Source organism: Procambarus clarkii, chromosome 49 (genome assembly GCF_040958095.1).
Source record: "Procambarus clarkii isolate CNS0578487 chromosome 49, FALCON_Pclarkii_2.0, whole genome shotgun sequence".
In the NCBI taxonomy this organism is placed as follows: Eukaryota; Metazoa; Arthropoda; class Malacostraca; order Decapoda; family Cambaridae; genus Procambarus; species Procambarus clarkii.
In genome coordinates, this window is record NC_091198.1 from 20821547 (window position 1) to 20844724 (window position 23178).

Genomic DNA, 23178 nt, shown 5'->3' on the forward strand with positions numbered 1-23178 from the left:
GAAACAAGTCCGGGGTTGACCCCCATACAATACGCGTACCATGAAGCCCAGAAACAAGAGAGACGAAGGGATGGAGTCCTTCAAATGCAGCGCCACAGTGCAGGTCCCATTCGGGATACCCGTCCACCGCCCGGAGGAGACTGCATTCATCCGGACACTCAAGACCCGTCCATACCGGGTAAAGTGACGCTGGAGAAGACAGTCAGGGAGCACCATGAAATGCCACATAGGTAGTCTCACTGCACCTCTCCGACACTTCCACAGCCCTCAGGCAGAGTAAACGTCCTGCCGTCATAGCGGTCCACAAAGTCACGATACACGGCCGTGGAGCACAATTTCACTACAGCTCGATGCCCGGATACAACTTAAACGCCACATCCACCCGCAACATGTCAATCATCACCACCTCAACTGCCGGGTAAGACGCTGGGCCAGTAAATTCTAGTCCAATGGTATCCCTCCGCTTCACAGGGGGGGAGGGGGGCCGCTACGGCCCCAAGGGTCCGCTCACAAACACAAACTACTACGGGACAGCAAATCGGGAGCTCACAGGCGACACGTCCACCTCCGCCCAGAGCGAGGCGACCACTCTCACTTTCTGCCTATTAGTCACATGTCAACTATATCTCACATTTAACTCTCATGAGTACACTTGCCAGTACCGTTATCATATGTCACCATAATAACACATTCTTTGTCAATTCGGCTCATATACTTTACTTCTACTAAATTTTCACCACGATGCTATCATACAAGGTTAACTCCCCACACAACACAAATAATTACCTCACTTCTCCATTCATTATGTACTCCCAACATTTTGAACAATGTATCCACAATTCCCTCAATGAATGCAAGACCTCAACATTCATATACACTGTTATGCGTATGTTTAACTGCATAAAAATACCCTACAAGGCTTTCATATGTATTTTATTGCCTCAATAAACGTGTGGACTTGAGTCGAGGACAGGTTGCATCTCTATTACAAAACAAGAGGGGGGAGCATAGGGTGGCAGTCGGGAGGGTCAAAGGACTAGCTGGGTCTGGGCCCATTGTTGCGGGGGAAACAGAGCCTGGTCTTCCAACACACTTCGACTCGGGGGACTGGTCGCCCATCCCCACGAGCCTACAAAGTTATAAGACCATCATTCAGCGGCATACAAACGAGTAGGTAATATTTTCATTCCTGATTCACTCCCCATACCCACCATTAGAGGATAAGACACCTGACAAGACTGGGCCTTCCCAAGGGTGCATCGTGAGTATACGGCCCGCAGTCGCCACCTTAAGAACCATCAGTTTGTCGAGATTAGGTTCAGCAACGAAACCGAGAACTGACAATAAAAGCTCGCAACGTCTGGTACCACAGTTCTACGGGTGAGTGCGCGCGCCTATCCAAACACCCGGCCTTCAAAACATATGTCCAAAACAATTATGAAACATGGCAAAACGTCCGCGGGAAAAACAATGAGAAAGGAGAAGAGGGAGAAGAAAAAATGAAAGATAAGCAACATGAAGAAGCCATCCAGCATACTTAGTGAAGACGGCAGCAGGAGCATAAGCCTTCAAAAGGACACAGCACTGCCCCCATGGAGCATCACCCAACAGCTGCCCACCAAGCCCCTTCACGACGACACCGAGCTTTAAAGAGATAGGAATAGCTTCAAGTAAGTATACTTTAGTTATATCTAACCTTTGCGTAAGGAAATGTATCTGTTACAGGGTTAAGAAAACGCATTTCTTTTTAGTCTCAATACTATATTTCTGACTTAGTATAATCACATTCACTGTTAAGGGCAACCATAGTGTTAAGCGCAGGTGGGGAAACGTTGCTTTCTAAATATATATATATACAATATACCTAGCAGAGTCATGTTCAACAGTGACGCGGGGGGCTCTCTGTCCACCGAGTGAAGCCTAGCTCACCCAATGCGCGCACACCGCAACCTTCATATCTTGTAGTTACCAAAATATGACACAACATATATAGAATTTATCTCTGCAAGAAAATAAATAAACTCTTAATACATTATTCGTCATCCACCACTGTCAATATTTGGTCACTTGCACAGGATGTTTTACTCAGCGCCAGAGTAGACTCAAGATAAATAATGCCAGCTTTACGCTGTCCAGCAAATCCAAAGTAACATCTCTCAAGCTGCATGTATTAACTAACCTGGCCACCACTCTTGAAACTTTTGTCACATATATATATATATATACACAGATGAAGACACAAGTAAGATATTTAGACAAACTTATTACAATCTCGGGAAATTTGATTTGTACAACTACCAACAAAAGATTACAGTGAATTACCTCAAAAACTATTTGAACGACCTTTATTCACAATTTGGCCTTCATATAAACATCTTCAAACAAACCCTTGCATGTTGACATCTCCTCTTGAGAGTGTGTGTGTGTGTAATTTCAAAACAAATTTGTGCTACATTCGACCCAAATTTGTCTGCAATGTATTCAGTAAATATATTTTTGGGTACGCCTACAAAAACGTCCATATTTCTCATTTCCAATGACAAACAAAGAAATAATTGGTCCTGAGTAAATGCCAGACAGTAGTTGAGAAATGTCAAGACGGACAAAGAAAACTTGTACATGAAGAGTAAACCTGAAAAATGACTCTAACCTCAGGCACGGATACAAGAGAGCTAAACACACTGTCTTTGATCAGAGTGTAATGAAGACATTACTTCACCCACCAATACACCCAAGTAGAGATAGGTTCATATAGGGGAGAGAGGTGCTGAAAATGGCAAGGGGAGTATCCCAACTCTCTACCTTAGGAGGAGAAAAGGTAATAGTGTCAATAACTGTGCCAGAAGAAACAGCAAGATTCGTGTTACAGACTTCAGGCCCACAAAACGAGACTGGATTGGCAACAGTTAATCAAGAGGCCTAAGAGCGGTAGGTTATAGTAATGGGCCAGACAGAATAGGAGGAAAAAAATGCCTGAGTGACGCTTAGCTATAGACAGTGTGTGACGCGCTGTCACCCCTCGATACAAGCCTAACGTGTACTAACTGCACATACAACTGCCTTAACGTGCCCAAGGGCATGCCACACATGACATACCCTTAGTCACTACTCACTCCAGCTCCTCCACACACTTCACCTAATAATTAATACTCCAGTCGTTTGGCAAAGTCATATCAAGGAATTGAAGTCGCGTCGCGCCTCCAAACACCATGTCAGTCACCGCGTATTTAGGTTCTCGGTCACATTACTGTTGGCAAAGAAAACTTCAACAATAGGACACTCACATTAAAACTACGAGAAGGAAACTCAACTACTCATCTGCATCCTTAGACCCTGCTGGATGTACCAAGTGGCTGAGAGGTTCCCTTGGTGTCTGATGTGATGCTTGTGACCGAGATGTGACACTGGTAGTTGGGATGTGACACTGGTAGCTGGGATGTGACACTGGTAGTTGGGATGTGACACTGGTAGCAGACATGTGACCTGGCAGCACAGAGATGACACTGGTTGTTACGGTGTGGTGCACGAAGGCTTCTCTCATATACTGTCCAAAGCAGTCAGATTTCATCAACATTTTATAATTTAGCTGTGATCGACCTGCACTACATAAAATATATATATATACTCTGTATGTATAATACTGAGTATACATTATTTTTCAACATTGAGGCTGTTCGTACAGCTTCAATGTTTATTAGCAGACTCATCACTTTATTGAGATTTTTATTGTGCACGTTTTGAGAGTTAATATTATTGTTCACGTCGATTGAAATAGAACACGAGAGGGCCAGCAACACATGGTATGACACACGGGTCTTACAGAGGCAACACATCTAATGTTCCTTTATGCTCCTCCAGTCACTGGACATTTCTCTACATCAAACAATTAGGAAAAAAATACAGTGTAGATACATACATCTCCAGGAGACCAGCTCTTTGGATTCACCCAGAAGCGAGTGTACAATAATTAAAAGGACAAAAACAAAAGTATATGAAACATCTGGTGTAAAATCAAAGTCAAAATGATAGACACACTCTTGCTTAGGAATTGAGAAGATGCTCTCAGAGCCACATACTATAGAAACAGAGATTGTAAAAGTTGGTTGCTTGCTTGCCAAGTGTCTACACAACAAATATAAACAGCAAAATACTTTTTTTTTTCCCAAAAATGTTCAATAGCTGCCCTGTGCGAATGTTAAGTTAAGTGAAGGCAGATTCTGGTGGCAAGGAGGAAGGACACTGACAGTCAGACTGGGACTCTGTAGAGTGCCCCACACACACACTGAAAAACTGATACACGACGCCGTCTTGCCAGCCAACAGAAGGGGCGCACCAACCACAGACAGGGGCCACAGCCAACTACAGATACAGTGCAAGTGCTAGCCACCAAAGCTACAATATTTTCGTCACTGATACAATGGACATCACAAAACTAAACTTAAGATTTAAAAACCCTGTGCTTCATCACATAAATATAGGTTGATTTTTTTGTTACATTGTAGCATATCTTTGAACACAAATAAGACTTAGTTTAGCATAAAAATATTCCATAATCTACTTTTATTTTAATTTCTTATAACAAGATATAAGCAGCTGCGTAAATTATAAAGCAATTTATTCTCATACTCTGACAATTTTAGCCAAAATAACAACAATTAGGATTATTTGTACGAATATGATCTGTGATCATTTAACACTGAGTTTACTGGGAGCCTAATTACAAATTTATAATATGCAAATGAATCACATAGAGCTTTTGTTCACTAGTTAACTGCTTTCTTCTGCCAATCAGAATGATACAGGTTAAGACAGTGCAAAGAGCCTCTGAAGACAGCTACTACAGTGTAATACTGGAATGTGTCCGGGGGCATTCGGATTCTGCTAACTAGGCAAATGTTTCAAACTATGTTGTGGATAGTCAGTTTGCTTGCTCAGGGGGAATGGGGGTTAGTGAGGCGATGCAACACCTCTCCTTTCGGCGCCGGGATAGTTATTGTTCTGAATGGTGAGAATCTCTACGACATACTTGTGTGTTTCTGTGAGATATCTTTTGTGTAGGTCGGGTACTGCATGCGAGTATAATGCACATGTGGTGTTCCTTGTGTATTATTAATGTGAATGTATACATTATGTACTACGATTGTTTATGTGTATATCTATTTCCAGCGTGATTGTGCATGTCTATTTGTAGGATAATAAACTTGAGTGTGTTGCCATCATCCCCTCTGTCTTAATTGCAAGTATTTCTTAAAAGAAAGCACTTGGCTAAGTTGGCTATACTGTATAGCACTGTCCAGTCTTGATGACAAATTTGCTCTACAAATACATGTACTAATATTAATTAAATGTGGTTTCTGCCCTCAGCTAACATACCTTCACCCGCAGAAAGTACTCTCGCTTTTTTCCCCTTTTATAAATCACTCAGACTTGATCCAAATTCATAGCAATGCAGTTTAAATTATTACATTTACATACACATGTGAAAATTGTGAACCTATTCTTTAATGCATTTTCCCCACAATATTATTTGATCCTACGTTTACGACAATTTAAGTTGAGAGTCGTGTTTCTCAGATTTAAAAAAAATTGTAATTGAAACATTTCCAGATAATAATCATCATTATCACTGCAAGTGGTGTTACAATCAGCACAATAATATACATTTACAATAGTATTACAGCATCCTTGTGGCATGTATTTTTCTTTAAATCACAAGACAAAAATGAAAATACATTTTCCCAAACATCTCATGGATATCAAAACCTTTCTAATTCAAATAAGATGTACCTGCATCTCTTATTTAAGGAAAGGCTAACATCTTGATTTGCCTGCACACAGCTACATCTAAATAAATTCATCCATTTAGGTGTTGTGTCAAGGTGCTCAGACTTTCATGATGGCTGCTACATCTCCTTCAAATGATATGATAAAGTGACAAAAGATAAAGCTAATGCACTTTGTGTTTATAAACAAAAACCAATTTCTTCGGATTTAACTATTCTGACTAATCTCTCCTGGTCTCGAACAGACACCTGGTAACTGAAATAACCATCTAACACCCATATAATTGGTCTGCCTAAGATGGGGAGTTAAATGTCCAACTGACTATCTTCTGCCAACCTGTCCTCCTACAAAGAACGTCGTATTTCGATCGTTTGCGTTACACAAGGCCAAAAATGATCATACTAGAAAATGGAAGCGGCTGGCGAAAGTGACGTACTGCCCTGTTTTGGGTCTTGTGGTAGGTTAGGAGAGACCACTTTAAATTGACGACCGTTTTCTTGACGTTGGGAAACTTTAGGAGGACGGGCTGCTTATGCACCCTATATGCTTTTGACGCTTATTAATACGCTTGAACCAGTTCTACTAATTCACTTCACACATAACGTGATATTCTTAGCAAACTCACCAAAGTCCCTTTGATCAAGAACGTGTGGCGACTCTTCAACTTAAGGCTATGTATCGCCTCATGAACTTGTCTAAGGAAGTTTGTCTCATGCTGCTAAAAAGCCAAAGCTTGATCTTTTGTCATTGGTAGTAAATAAGAACATGTGAACACAAATTATCCAATGCTTCCTTATCAATAACAAGCATAAACTCTATACCTTAGATTAAGCAATTTATAAGTAAACAATTTTGCAGTTTCCATGAAGGTTGGTCTTAAACTGACATATATATAAATATTTCTATAGAAAAAACATGGATTACATATTTCTATATAAAATCTGTAAATATAACCTCATTCCATTTATACTCTTTGCTTGAAATCAAAACAGCACAGCGAAAAGATAAACACTTACAGTGTATAATATTTATGATAAACTTGTAATGCATTATTCATTAACAGTGGGGCTCATTTGGTACATGTTGAGATGAAGAAATTAATAAGCAACTGGTGGCAGGTATTAGGAGGGTGTTCCTTATCAATCAAATCTCTACAGAACATTAAAACAAAAACACACAGGAAAGCATATTATTTATCCAAAGATAAAAGCTATCACTATTTGCATATTTAAGAGTGTCTGTCTTTCTCAGGATCTTGGCTATCTTCAACACGAATAATTGCAATTCTTGGTTATCCCCAACAATATGAAGAGCTCAACTGCTCATAAATTTAGATTATTGAGGATCTACAGTTATTCTGGACCCAAACTCTTGGGCATTAGGATCTTAGTTACCTAACACCCAAGGTCTTAATTCCTAGTAATCAGGACTTGAAGGCAACATTGTATTTGTTATTTAGCGCAAAAAAAAACTACTAAAAAATAAAAATAAACACATCCTAACTGTTGACATTAAAAATCACACACCCCATATATATACCTATGCGACAGTGTAGCGATTATGAATGCTGAAATTATTCACATTTATATTGTTTGTGTGCCATATATAAAAAGTGTTTCAACTTTAAAATAAGCAGATATGTAAAATACTCCCTGAAACATAACACTAATTCCTGTATTAAATTATCATCAATATTATGCTGAACAAAACTTTTTACAAGGACAATTGGAGACTTGTAGATCATGTGACATGATACCCAGATCCTGGCCATATCCCTGTTGGCATGCTATGTAAGTATTGCAAAAGCATATACATATATTTGCATTACTGAAAAGAAAGTAATTTTCCAATTAAAAATGACTGAAGCATTGGATTATTATCTGACGACTTGCGACACAATTTCTGTGATCAATAAAGACAACAGCAAGTGTTTGAAATCATCACAGAAACATTCTAATGACAATCATAACAATTACATGAGCAGTTATTAAATCAAAATATATCTTAGGCTGTTAACATGAGGATTTACGCACGCCTGACACACTTTCTACTCAACAAAATGACTGGTCCAGCAATGATCACTTTCATACACATTTCAAACACTAGCCCAGAAGACAAGCACAGCTTCATATCACATTCACTGAAGAGACTTGTATGAGGATACTTTTAAAATTGAGTTAAATATACATATATATATATATATATATATATATATATATATATATATATATATATATATATATATATATATATATATATATATATATATATATATATGGTACTGTTTGAGAACGAGGGGGAAGGGGTTCGGCTTAAGCTTTGCCTGCATTCTGTGCTGGTCTAAATTAAGGGGCGTCAGAGAAAAGCCACATAGGCCTAAGTGCGCCTGGTCAAGCAATGCTGTTAGACTCATTATCCCATTCGCAACACATGATAATACGCCCTTACAGCATTGCTCTGTTGATGCTCATCACTTGACATATTATGCTTTGTTTAACTAAGCTAATATATATATATATATATATATATATATATATATATATATATATATATATATATATATATATATATATATATATATATATTTATTAGATGTATTGAGCCACATATACAATATTATACAAAGAGATCCTACAGATACCCACAGCAACAAACTGGTGTATTGTACATAATTTCTGCTGAACTAAAAACCAAAATATATTACCATTACAAACAGTATCTCGGGGAAATTCAAAAGTTACCTACTTGACCATCTTCTATCAAACAATATGAACGAGTCCCACAGTTCCGGAAGGGGGGGGGGGGAGGGGTGTTTTAGAAAACATTAATGTCAAACAGCCCACTACAACCGACAATCCGAACAGGCCCCCCCTCACACCGGCCTACGACACCAGAGTGGGCATGCATGGAAAAGTGGTAATGCCGCTCTTCATTTGGATGCTCAACTAAATCCATTAACATTTTGGAAATAACCAAACACACATTCACAAAAAACAAGCCTAACGCCTTAGATATATACATTTTCTTATTAGCATTTTCCATCATCGTACTCATTTGAATAAATTTCTGGTTACTTTGAGGTTATAATATATTAAAAAAAAGGAAATAAAAAAGTACTGTACGAGCTGGGCAGCAAATGTGCTAATAACTCTGATTTAATTACCAAAAAATCCTCAGAGGAAAGAAATTTCAAACTGACATTACCTCAGTTTCCTTGTATACTCCACCAAGCCACAGTCACACACATTAATCCCTACGCCCGCCACCACTACAGACTCTGGCACACAAGCCCTCAATGGCACTCTTTCCACTCTTACTATGCCAGCAATGTGTTTCTCTGTTGTTTTAAGGGGCTGGGGGGTATCGGATTTTTGTTGGGATGAAACTGCTGCAATACTGTGCTTACACAACTATCTTACATATTTTTGGTATTTTTTTTTACATTTCTTGTTGGTTTAGTTGGGTGCAAAGTTGCTGATAGGTGGTGGGACAGCAGTGTGGTGGAGGCGGCGAGCTGTGTGATGGTAGGCCTACACTAGCAGAACATGTAGCTGAGCTTTGTGCTGGTACTTTAGGCCTGCAGGAAGGGCAGCTGGTGGTGTGATTGCAAGTGGAGGTGGTAATACAATCTTGCTGCTGCACTTTGCATATCTGGCACACAAACACTCACATGTACATACAGACAAAAGCACGTGTGTACACACGCATGCTTGGGTGTGTGTACATGCAAAATAATATACAGCAGAAATGGACTCACACACACGTACAGGCACGCTCAGATGAACAAGAACACACACACACATATGCCATGTCCTGATACTCAGCACTCTTAATTCCAATTAAGATCTCGTATAAAGCCATCTACGATTACATCACAACACTGCCATTTCTGTGTGGTCACTGTGCGCTTGTCGTCGTCATCATTTGAGCGGTTGGGAAGCCCTCCAGCGGCTGATACTTGGCTCGGTCTTGTTGCCATCAACACAGCAGTAGCAGCAGCAGCTGGGGTATGGAGCGGGTGAAGGGAATCTTGGGTCGCCCCTCTCACTCCGGCTTGAGACGGTGCCACTGAACTACGTTTTGCCGGGGCTTCGTGATCATATCGCTCCAGTGTTTGGTCTCGGAGGTGCCACTGCCAGCCTTGCCTGCATGGATGCACCATACGATTTCAGTAAAGTACATAAGCTAATAATTAAACATCCATACCAATACAATAATATTTCTTAACCATTAAGCTGCTAACGATGCTTTGAAACGTTCTATGGCACTTGGATATATGTTGCTAACTAAATGAACAGTGTGGTCATGCCAGTGAGCAAAATTGGGTTCTATTTGTGAATTCATACAACCAATCAGTAAGTAAGTAATTATCAATACAACTCACCAAACCGGGAAGGCTATGTAGCGCCATCAAATGTGCAGGATAATCAGAAGGCGCAAAATATCACCAAAGATGCCAATACGAGAACAGAAACGCATAAGGCCAACGATATCAAAAGTATCTGAGTCACCAAGAATACTATCGAGGGACAAGCGACCGTGGGGGACCGTCGGAAAACAAGACACATGCTTGTCCCGAAAGTCAGGACATTCAATAAGGATATGCATGACCGTAAGAGGAACAATGCAATTTGGACAATAAGGAGCAAGGCGGCGCTCCATCAAGTGACCGAGAGTTAAGCGAGTATGGCCAATATGCAACCTCGCCAAAGCCATTTCCCTTCACCGGTTACGGTGGTAGGAGGGCGGCCACAAGGACACACAACTCTTAAGAGTACACAGTTTGTTTCTAGTAACAGAACAACAACAAGCCTGCCAACGGGTAAGGATGGAGGAATGGACAACCTGGTAAAAGTCGGAATAAGGAATACCTTTACGAGACATGGGACAAGAGTGGACAGCTTCCCTGGCGGCAGCCTCCGCATGCTCATTTAAAGAGACACCAATATGGGTGGGAACCCAACAAAATTCAACCGACTTAAATTTACTGTGATTAAGAAACAGCCAATGCTGGATCTCGACAACCACTGGATGAACCGGATTAAAGGACCTGAGAGCCATGAGGACACTACGAGATTCAACAACAACTACAAAGGAAGATTGACAACGAGAAAGCAGGAGACGGAGAGAATAGCATAAAGTTCCGCTGTGAAGATACTAGTCTCCGGAGGTAGGCGACACATATAAGTGCAATCAGGAAAAACAACAGAGTAGCCTACACCGTCCGCAGACTTAGACCCATCGGTGAAGACGGAAACGGAGTGGAAGTGAGAAGAAAAATGCTCAAGTAAACGCATTTTAGAACCATAGGAGGGGTAAAAGATTTAGAGATGCGGGTTAAGGATGTACAAAACTGCGGAAGGGGGACTCTCCATGGGGGCAAAAAAGGAACAACACGAGGAGAATATTAGAAATACGAGCTGAAAGAGAATCTTGTAAGCGAGATAACCGAACAGAAAGAGGGAGGTTGTGAAGAGGAACAGGAACGGCAGGAGGGGCAAAAGTTAAAGCACGACAGAGGCGAGAGGAAGGATGTTGCAAGGACCGTGCAAGATAGCAAAGACAGTAGCGATCATGGCGGTCCTGGAGAGATAGGAAGCCAGTGTCAACATACAGGCTGAAGACGGGAGTCAAACAAAATGCACCAGAACTGAGGCGCAACCCAGTATGGTACAAAGCATCAAGACGGCGAAGAGTAGAAGGAGAAGCAAACGAGTAAGCAGGGCAACCATAATCGAGCTTAGACAGGACGAGAGAGAAATATAAAGCGAGTAGAGTGCGCCTATCAGCTCCCAAAGTAGTATGGGACAATACCCGAAGGAGGGGTAAGGGCCTTAGAGCATTCAACACGGAGGTAAGAGATATGGGGCGACCAACACAAACGAGTGTCAAAAATCAACCCCAAAAGCTTAGCGGAATCCTTGTACACAATGGGGTGACCATAAAGTGACAAAGAAGGAAGAAGAACGATACGTTTCTGAGTAAAAGTCATAGCACAAGTCTTAGACATAAAGAACCTGAAGCCATGATCATTGGCCCAAGACGACATGGCATCAATCACAAGTTGAAGCCGGCGTTGAAGAAGAGGCGAATCATCACCCTGACAGCAAAGGGTAAGATCGTCGACATAGACAGCGGAGAAGACGCCTGAAAGAAGAGAGGAAAGAAGACCATTGAGGGCAACCAGAAAGAGAGTAGTGCTCAGAACACTACCCTGGGGCACACCTTCGTATTGCTGAAAAGAGGCAGAGAGAGTGCTACCAAGGCGCACCCGAAAGGAACGACGAGAGAGGAAGCTGAGGAGAAAGAGAGAGAGAGATGACCACGAAGGCCAAAAGAATGAAGTTGGGATAGAATATGATATCACCAAGTGGTGTCGTAAGACTTCTCCAGGTCAAAAAGGACGGCAACAACGGAGGTCTTCGCAGCAAAAGCAGTACGAATATAGACTTCCAAGTTCACCAAGACATTTGTCGTGCTGCGGCACTTGCGGAAACCAAATTGAGAGGGGGGAGAGGTGGTAATGGTGTTCTAAGAACCACATCAGACGAACGTTAACCATACGTTCAAAGAGTTTGCACACACAACTTGTGAGGGCAATAGGGCGAAAGTCCTTAGGGGACGTTCCCAGAGACCCTGGTTTGCAAATAGGAAGGACAACAGCATCGAGCCAGTCCTCAGGGACTGACGACGACTCCCAGATCCGATTATACAGACTCAGTAAATACTGAGACGTGCATGGAGGGAGATCGCGAAGCATCTCATAATGAATGCCATCGGAGCCCGCCGCCGTAGAACCGCTGAGGGCCAGGGCAGACCGAAGTTCAGAGAGAGAGAAGGGATCGTTATAGGGAAGGCGAAGATGACTACAGAAATCCAAAGGACAAGATTCAAGGACAGGTTTACGAAGAAGGAAAGATTGGGGAACATGAAAACCAGTTTGGTAGCGACCTGCAACGGGTCCGCCACAAGAGTACCACGGAGGTGAAAGACCGGTGAGACATCGGGAACGAACTTACACGCTTCCAGATCTGCGGCAGAGGAGTTTCGGACGTGGTGGTGAAGATATAAGACGCCCAACATTCACGTTTAACCGTAGGGATGGCCCTACAGGCTACCGCACTCGCCTTCCAAAATAAAAGAAAAGAATCGGCCAGCGGCGGTGTCTCTTCCAGGCTGCACGCTTACAGCGGACAGCCCGAGCACAGTCTGTATTCCCCCAGGGAACGCACTTCCGTGGGCCCCGAGAGGATGAGCGAGGAATAGAGCGGAGGGTAGTGTGGAAGATGCTGTCATGAAAAAGGAGGAGAGAGCGAGGGAGAGGTCAGAGAGAGCAGCGCTGAGGGTAAATAGGTTCCAGTCTGCCTTAGCAAACTGCCACCTAGGGAAGGAGAGGGGAGGGTGAAAAAGGTAACAAGGATGGTGAAATGCTCACTGCCATGGAGGTCATCAAGAATCTGCCACGTGAAATCTACGTAAAGAGAAGACGAACGAACAAAGAGAAAGATCAAGACAGGAAATGGTGCGAGTCCGAGAGTCCAAATGCATGGGCTCACCAGAATTCAGAAGAGACAGGGAACAAGAGAGGATGAACGGAAATCCACCAGCACTAAGATATATTGTGAATATGAAAATAGTCTATTACTTTTTATTTGGCAAAGCTGTGGATGCCAAAAGTTCTTCATCTCAGCTCTGCACCTTCAACTTGAAAATCTTCACGACTGGAATCCCTGAATAATACATAATAACACCGTGCTGGAACACCCCCCTACGTTTATTCCAGACTTTCCAGCATGCAAGAAGGTTGCGCGATTCCACGAGCTGGAAGAGAGATATAATATAACCGATACTAGAGAGTAAAGAGGAGAGCATCAAGAAGAAACCCACCCAACATGATCTTGCCAATGGCCTCATTGCGTCCAACTTTATCGTGGTCCATGATGGTGACGTTGAGCTGGCACTCCCGGATCCGCTCCCACGGGACGTCAAACATCACGCTGAAGTTGAACTCGGGGTTCAGCGTGCAGAACTGAACCTCTGATTTCTTCTTCTCTATCCGTTTCTCTCCGAAATACAGCCACACCTTAACGTAAGGATCTGCGAAGGAAGGAACAAGTCACCGACAAAGATCATAAATGAGACTTTGGAAGAGCCTGATAATCAAGCTACGCGCAGATGATGATGATGATGATGATGAAATAACGACGTTTCAATCCGTCCTGGACCATTATCAAGTTGTGTGCTAATCGTTCTTCCTCGCATACGATTTGATAATGGTCGAGGACGGACCGAAACATCGTCGTCTCCTCGTCTTCTGGTATGTGGTTTGGTCATATCTTCAGCCCCATTACTTATTTTATTTATTTATTTATATATACGAGAGTTATTAGATTCTTGTACAGCTGCTAGCACACATAGCGTTTAAGGCAAGTCCTTAATCCTAATTTTCACACACACACCCCCAGGAAGCAGCCCGTAGCAGCTGTCTAACTCCCAGGTATCTATTTACTGCCAGGTGAACAGGGGGGCATCAAAGTGAAAGAAAATCTGCCCATTTCTTTCCGCCTCCGCCGGGAACTGAACCTGGACCCTTGGGACTACGAACCACGAGCGCTGCCCACTCAGTCGTCGGTCCAGATGACATTGTGACTCATTAATTATTGTCACAATAATGAGTCTGCTTTGGAAGGACTGAAAGCAAACTATTTAGTGTTATATAACACGCGCCCTGACACCAATGTATTTCATCGAGGATTTAGAGACCAAGTCTCAAAAACAGTAATATTGGTAACTCTAATTTCTTTAATAATCTTATTGAGTAAAAGGCAGAGCTATCCAGTAAATATTAGCCGCAGACAATGGGAGTGTACTACATCGCACACCTTAGAAACCGCCCAAGTTAGCCGGGAAAAATATATTAGGAGAATAAAATACTGATCGCGAGATAAGGGGTATCGAACTCCCTACCAACTGGACCATGATGAGCTTTTAAGGAGTTTGGGGATGCAAGTTCAATCCCAAAGTATAACTTCAACATATCACGTTCTTGAGTTTTTTTGTGCAATATACGAATTGCATTCTTGACGGTTAATCTCTGTAACGCTGATTATATATTTGATTATATATTCTATATATATATATATATATATATATATATATATATATATATATATATATATATATATATATATATATATATATATATATATATATATATATATATATATATATATGTGTGTATATCACGAAAATAAACACGTGATTAAGAATGTGACAATGTCAGACCACGGAGGAAAAATGAAACAGGAAATTTCCTTAAGTACTTTCGTATATTAAATACATCTTCAGAAGGTCCAAACCTTCTTCAGAAGGACCTTCTGAAGATGTATTTAATATACGAAAGTACTTAAGGAAATTTCCTGTTTCATTTTTCCTCCGTGGTCTGACATTGTCATATATATATATATATATGTCGTACCTAATAGCCAGAACGCACTTCTCAGCCTACTATTCAAGGCCCGATTTGCCTAATAAGCCAAGTTTTCATGAATTAATGTTTTTTCGTCTACCTAACCTACCTAACCTAACCTAACCTAGCTTTTTTTGGCTACCTAACCTAACCTTACCTATAAATATAGGTTAGGTTAGGTTAGGTAGGGTTGGTTAGGTTCGGTCATATATCTACGTTAATTTTAACTCCAATAAAAAAAAATTGACCTCATACATAGAGAAAAGGGTTGCTTTATCATTTCATAAGAAAAAAACTATAGTAAATATATTAATTCATGAAAACTTGGCTTATTAGGCAAATCGGGCCTTGAATAGTAGGCTGAGAAGAGAGTTCTGGCTACTAGGTACGACATATATATATATATATATATATATATATATATATATATATATATATATATATATATATATATATATATATATATATATATATATATATATATATATATATATATAAGTGTGTAGTAACAACAGCGCGCGCTGTTACTACACACTTATATGTGTAATACACTTTATGTATCATCAAAAAATACAGTACTGTATTTTTTGAAGAAGAAAAGTGTCCTTTTGCATCTTGTCCTACCGAGACTACAGTACTGTAGTCTCGGTAGGACAAGATGTATGGATACACGTTTCCTTGCACCTGATGAGTCTGTTCACCTAGCAGTATATATGTGTACTTGGGAGTTAATTACCTCACAGTTACAGCCCATTATGTGCCAGGTAAGTCCACTACGGGCTCACCATAGCCCGTGCTACTTGGAACTTGTTCCGAGTAGCTGAATCTATAACAACAACAACGTTAATTACCTGTTTTATGGGCTATTCATGCCCGTGCCACCTCTTGGGCGGCTTAATCTTCATCAGGCAATTACCTGTTAAGGGTTGTATGCTGCGGAGGGTCAACCCTTGACCAAGGGGAGGGCCCTAGGTGACCCCTTAGAGGCTTCTTGTCCCCAATAATGGGAAGCCATTTGGTCCAAAATACTAATTTGTTGATGGTAATTATATGCACAATCTTCAAAGAAAGTTTAAATGCAGCAGTTTAATTTTTGTTGTCATGAACATAATGATAAAAGAGCGAGACTTTTTTTTGCCATTGGACTTAACTTCTGGAGGGCTATTAAGGCCAACACAATAACAAATGACCAACCAGCCAGTGTACTTTAGTCTTTGGCCTGGAAGTCCGATTCCTGGCTTATATTACCTGATTTCCCGTTGATGTCTTTGGCCTTGAGGTTCCTGCACTTTATGACGGTAAGTGTGAGCTGGGAGGTCGAGGGTTGATACATCAGAGACGTCAGGATCTCTCCGCATTTGTTCTTCTCCAGTGGATGCAGCGCTTTCCAGAAAGTGTTGTTCTTCTCTGAGAAGTCTACCTGCGAAGTAAAGAGAGAAAATGTAATGAACAAATTCACATGGGCCATGACGAGGATTCGATCCTGCGTCCAAGAGCATCCCAGACGCTGCCTTAATCGACAAAGGCAGTTAGAAAACGTTTGAAAACGTTTTCTATGTTTAAAAAATGTGTTAGAAAACGTTATTGACACAAGGGATGGAATTTTCTTTGGACTTGGGAAGGGAAACTAAAATGGTTTCAAAGACGGAACTAAAATAAATCACAAAAATCAAAATCAAAATGTATATTCAGGTAAAAGTACATACATATTAGATGAATTATAAACATAATGATTTATAGATAGAGCTAATACATACAATACCTAAAGCCACTACTACGCGCAGTGTTTCGGGCAAGGTGTGGGGGAGTAAACTAAAGCTTAACTAAAGCTTAATACTAATTGCGATTAAAGTATATATTGGGTTGAAAAAGGGTTAAAAAAAATGGGAGGGGACACATGGCAGATATCAGCAATTATACAACTTGTTCAACAAAAAGTATTGTTTGAAAATAGCAAGACATGGGTTGACATTTAGGGGGTAAGGCAGGTTACATGGAGTTTATTAGGTAGAACTCAGTTTTACTCTTAAAATGGTTAAGAGAGGTACAGCCTTTGACATGATTGGGAAGGTCATTCCACATTCTGGGTCCCTTGATTTGTAGAGCATTTCTAGTTTGGTTAAGGCGCACTCTTGGAATATCATATAAGTATTTGTTTCTGGTGTGGTGCCCATGGGTTCTGTTACAACCTTTTAGGAAGCGTTTAAGGTCAGGATTGGCATTAGGGCAAGATCCACGAAGCAGTTAAACATGCACTTACGAACCTATACATCTTTTCTCAATCTTTGGCGGCTTTGTTTATAATTATTAAACAGTTAATGAGCTCTGGAGCACCAGGAGGCTGTTTATAACAATAACAACAGTTGATTGGGAACTTTCATGCTTGTAAACTGTTTAATAAATGCAACCAAAGGCGTCATAGATTGAGGAAAAATGTACACGTTCGTAAGTACTTTCGTAATTGCTTCGTGATTCTGGCCCCTGAGTTTTAACTATACAGAGTACACATGAGAGGATGTGCAGTGACTTAATATCCAACATATTCAAATATTTAAAAAAGGTTTACCGAGTGCTGTCTCGGGCCAGAACTATTTGAAAACTGCAAGGACAGTTTCTGAGAAAGAGGCATTCCAGTTTTTTGTTTCATTTCCAAATTCAACCGGAAAGTCTTGAGGCCTGATTTCTCTTTTATAAAAGTTCTGTTAAGAGGCAATTTCCTCCGAGAGCTTAATACCGGCGGCCAGTGGTGAACAGCCTCACGTAACGAACTTTGCCTAACTTTTTCTTATGGATTTAATCTGTATTTTTTTGGGGAACTGATGAACAAAGTTTTGTTCACAAGTTCTCTTAACACAAAGAATGGGGGAGCAGCAGTGAGGGCGGTCAATCTCGTTTGAAGAACAAATACACAAATAAAGAGTTTTATACACACAGGCACACACACACACATTTAAATAAGGAGACTTATAGGTCACTGTACACCGCCTATGTGCGATCAATTTTAGAGTATACTGCCCCAGCCCAGAACCCCATCTAAAAATAAATAAATAAATAAATAAATAAATAAATAAAAAAACGCACAACTCGTCTCGTCCCAGAATTGCGAGGGATGGCGTATGAAGAGAGACTGAAGGCCTGACGACGCTAGAATGGAGGAGAGAGAGAGAGTGGGGAGACATGATACTGACGTATAAAATAGAAGCCTGAGACCAAGTTGTGTCTTAAGGATGTTAGAAAGTTTTCTTCTAGCGTTTAGTGAGTAAATGGGATGACCTAAAGGAGCAGGTTGTAGAGGCAAACTCGATTCCCATCTTTAAAACCAATATGTGAATAGCTTAGGAGTTATTGCATTAGACAACCGGTGGCTAGAAAAGCGGAATCCAGGAGCTGGAACTCGGTCCTGCAGACACAAATAGATGAGTGCGCACACACACACACACACACACACACACACACACACACACACACACACACACACACACACACACACACACTGTCAAGGTGTCAACTTGTGAAAAGGGTAAACTTGTACACTTTTAAATATTAAATTGCAGAATATCATTTATTTTCTGACATGTGACTCTCGGGTTGAAATCTGCTGAACTCTGTAAATATTATCTGAATACTAGAACACTATGATATACCTGTAGTCTAGATATACCACATAATGCAAAAATTATGTAATATATGAGAAGCAATTAACTCATGAGTTTATATGAGCCCTTTAGTTGCCACTAGTGCTTGAATGGTCACTATGATCACTACAACTCACTATGTTCTCCAGAAGGCCCTCTAGCTCTGTCCATGTAAGAGACGTGAAAATGTGTATATATATATGGGAGCCGGTCGGCCGAGCGGACAGCACGCTGGACCTGTGGTCCTGGGTTCGATCCCAGGCGCCGGCGAGAAACATTGGGAAGAGTTTCTTTCACCCTATGCCCCTGTTACCTAGCAGTAAAATAGGTACCTGGGTGTTAGTCAGCTGTCACAGGCTGCTTCCTGCTGGTGGAGGCCTGGTCGAGGACCGGGCCGCGGGGACACTAAAAAGCCCCGAAATCATCTCAAAATAACCTCAAGATATATATATATATATATATATATATATATATATATATATATATATATATATATATATATATATATATATATATATATATATATATATATATATATATATATATATATATATATATACATATATGCCGGTTAACATTAAAGAGCCCTTTGTGCCAGGTAAGTCCACTACGGGATCACCATAGCCCGTGCTACTTGGAACTTTTTGTTCTAGGTAGCGAATCTTAAACAACAACAACAACAGCCGCGGCATAATGTTTAAGTTCTGTGTGCTGTGAGACAGGACAGACTACCCTTTCAAAGCACATGAACCAGTTACACCTCACCGATCAAACAGTCAGCCCGCCCAAATGTTTGCCCCCACTATGTGATGCTATGTGCTCCCTATACACCTCTAAGGAGCATGAAGTGGTTGGGGGGGAGGGGTGGGGGGCAAGCAGGAGTGGCTATGGTACAGGGTATTGCTGTCATTCACCGCAGTCACACGTTGGGCTTCAAAGAGGTGACCCGCACAAATGCTTGCTTCCACACTGCCATGTGCCATGTGGGCATGTGCCCATGTGGCGACACTCTTCACACCTATGTCCTGGGTATGCGCCGCTCCTTAACGCTCTGGATGCTAGGTAGGGGAGGGGGAGGGAGGGGTGAGGATGGCCACCCACTTCTTTACAAAAACTATTATTCCTCATTGACTCTCATCTCATTTGCCGTCAAGACCTCCTAGCGGGAACACACCCTAAGGTCTGACATGTAACTAACGCAAGGCCTCATACCCACGATGAAAACATCGAAGGCAGGACACTTTGGGTAAGAATGAGTTTTTTTTTGGGTAAAAATATTACCACTTCACTCTCTCCTATCACCACAAAGCTACCACCTGCCCCTCCCTTAACCTCCTTCACATGCCCTTCCCTAACCACCCATCTAAAAATCCCGTTCTCCGAGGCTCGTCTCTCCATGGGAGGGACTCCCCCTCTACGCCCTCAACATATCCTTCCTACATACTTTTATTTTTAACTCTATGCAACATACTCACATATTTTCATCTTGCTACTATTGATCACCTGTTCCTATACTTACACTTTACACCCCCACGACTTACAACCCCCCCTCCCCCGGGCGTGGCCAGACACCCACCACGACCCACAACCACCCCGCGGGACCACACACGCGCCCCCGGGGTCCATCCAAAACCCCCAGAGACTAGAGATGTGTGCAACACCTGTGCAGTGGCTTAATTGACACACACCTGCAATTTGCAGTGACACAGGTGTTGCACACGGTTCTAGTCTCAATTTACCCTACTCTGCCAGACAGACAGGCACACACACACACAGAAAGAGAGAGAGAGAGAGAGAGAGAGAGAGAGAGAGAGAGAGAGAGAGAGAGAGAGAGAGAGAGAGAGAGAGAGAGAGACAGAGAGAGAGAGAGAGAGAGAGAGTGAGAGAGCGAGCCAGTGAAACAAAACAAGAGAGACAAGCTACAAATGCTCTCTCCGTCGTCAGCACTTGGGGGCCAAAAATCATCACCAGAAACTTTCTCTACTAATTTACTTTCTGTCAACGCGTTCAAGAAAATCTCACATGTTCCGAAAGTGTGTTTTAAAACATTAAGAGAAAAATTAAGCAAAAATAACCGGACAAGAGAAGTTTGTACGTTTCAAATTTCCATCACGATTTAAGACCGAGTCAACTTTTCTTCGTCCAAACATACCACAGAAGTCAGTAAACTTCCTGACCAGCGATCTGGCTCAGAGGAACAAAGTTTACACAAAAGTTTACATTTAGTTAATATAGACACCAAGACCTGAAGGAAATTGTGTTTCTGTGGTGCAGTGGTAGTACACTCGCCAGCAATTTTGTCTAGGCTCGAACACTAGGGCTAGGAGGATTGACCGGGCACCGATCTAGGTTATAAACCGAGTGGCGGATCTTGTTCCAGGGGGGTAAACCAGCAGTTCTATACATCATAACAGGAGTCAGAATTAGTCTCCTGCACCCACCTGTCTACGCAACAGTGAATATAATTGTCTGATGTTTCCATATAATGTAATATTATCAGGAGAAAGCGCCAAGTCATTACGACTATATAGCACTGGGAAGGGGTCAGGATAAGGATTTGGGATGGGACGGTGGGAGGGAAGGAATGGTGCCCAACCAATTGTGGACGGTCGGGGATTGAACGTCGACCTGCATGAAGCAAGAATATAGGAAGCACTGTGATCCCAAATTTTGTTAAATTTTGTTGACCAAATATGTGTGCGTGTGCGTGTGCGTGTGTGTGTGTGTGTGTGTGTGTGTGTGTGTGTGTGTGTGTGTGTGTGTGTGTGTGTGTGTGTGTGTGTGTGTGTCTTTAAGTTGGTTAACTCTTACTGGAATAATGTTATTGAGACAGCCGCAGAGGACCATCTTGAGTCCGGTGCTTTTTTCTAATCTACACCGAAGACTTTAATGGAAATATCCAAACCAGTTTACAATTTTAGATGATTCTGTGATTTATGGGAAGACAGTGCACAGGGGGGGAAACACACCTTTGATGAAAAATGACAATACAATCTTCACTATTAGTCAAAAGACTGACAAACATTATTTAATATACTACAAAAATCTTTATACCAACATTGTATATCAGACTGAAAGTACTACTTTGATAGAGAAAAAAAGACTTCGGAGAAATAGACTTTAAAGTATATAACAAAAACTGCAAAATGTTCTGGTAAGCTTTAGTAACCCTTCAGAGGAGTTTTGGGGCTTAAGTCCAAAACTAAATTATCATCCATCCAGAACTAAGTCCCCCAGGATTGGACTGGTTTCCCTTCCGAGGATTGCAGAACTCATGCTGCATTCCTTGCATAAGGGAAGCTAGTCCAATCCTGGCTGACTTAGTTCTGGAGCGATGATAATTTAGATTTGGTCTCAGGTACATACATTCTCTGTTCCGAGTTTGGTAACTTTAAACCTCGACCACTTATTAAAGATATCTCATATCTCATACGTGAACTTTTACTCAGAACTTTTCCCGAACCATATGGCAGAAAGAGACCTTAGTAAATTCCTCTCTTCCAAGAAGAGGAAAGCGAAGGAGACCTCAGCTCTTCTAATTTTCCCCTTTACAAACACTAACTTTATCAAGTTAAAAAATCACAAACATTTTTACAAATATAAAATAAAAAACCCAAAACCTTTATGTAAGATTTATAAAATTTTTACGTTTTATGTCCAATAACAAGTATCTCCATTTGGTGTTTAACCACAATACTTTCAGCACCCTGAACTCCCCCTTGAACCATCTTCAAGACAGTAACCTATTGAGCAATCTTCCTCCCCCCACCTGAAGCCGCCAGAACCTGCTCTTCATCTTACCAACGAGAGCTCCAAGAGCCCTCTGGCATGGCGCGCCGTTCCCTACAACCTTTGCTCTTCACAATTTATCAGTAGCAGTTGATTTGTTAGATGCGTGGGTGAGGGGGGCGAAGCTCCCTGTCCTCCAGGGGGACCTGATGGAGTGTAGTGGTGGTGGTGGTAACCTTTCGCTCAGCGAGATGTCTCACTCGCGGCTCACGCTTTTCAATTTTTTTTTATGTTTTGTTTACAAATGTGAAAGTGTGGCAGGTCCAGCCGGAACAGGTGATAATTTACCCTATTATAACAGGTGATAATTTGCTAAAATTTTAATTTGACATTATAATATAGTTACTATGCCATTGACGGTAAACAAATTTGAATATATTTTTTGTAAAAGGTGCAAAAATGTATAGCAAAACATATTCACTGTTTTTTTTTTGTAAATCAATTATAAATTTACGGATGAGAACCCAAAGTCCTACACCTTCGTACCCAAAGCCAGTACGC

The 23178-nt window shown here is 41.4% G+C and overlaps 1 protein-coding gene across 1 annotated transcript in view; it reads right to left on the minus strand.

Annotated features, from left to right (window-relative positions):
- Positions 1-1740: 1740 nt before the first annotated feature.
- The window catches only part of LOC138351351 (synaptotagmin-7-like), a 63677-nt gene continuing 42239 nt past the window's right edge, over positions 1741-23178 (minus strand). The window contains exons 4-6 of the mRNA XM_069303130.1: positions 16502-16673; positions 13672-13881; positions 1741-9929 (exon numbers count right to left, since the gene is read on the minus strand). Of these exons, the coding sequence (XP_069159231.1) occupies positions 9829-9929; positions 13672-13881; positions 16502-16673 (483 nt within the window). The 3' untranslated portion in view covers positions 1741-9828. The remainder of the gene's footprint in view (positions 9930-13671; positions 13882-16501; positions 16674-23178) is intronic.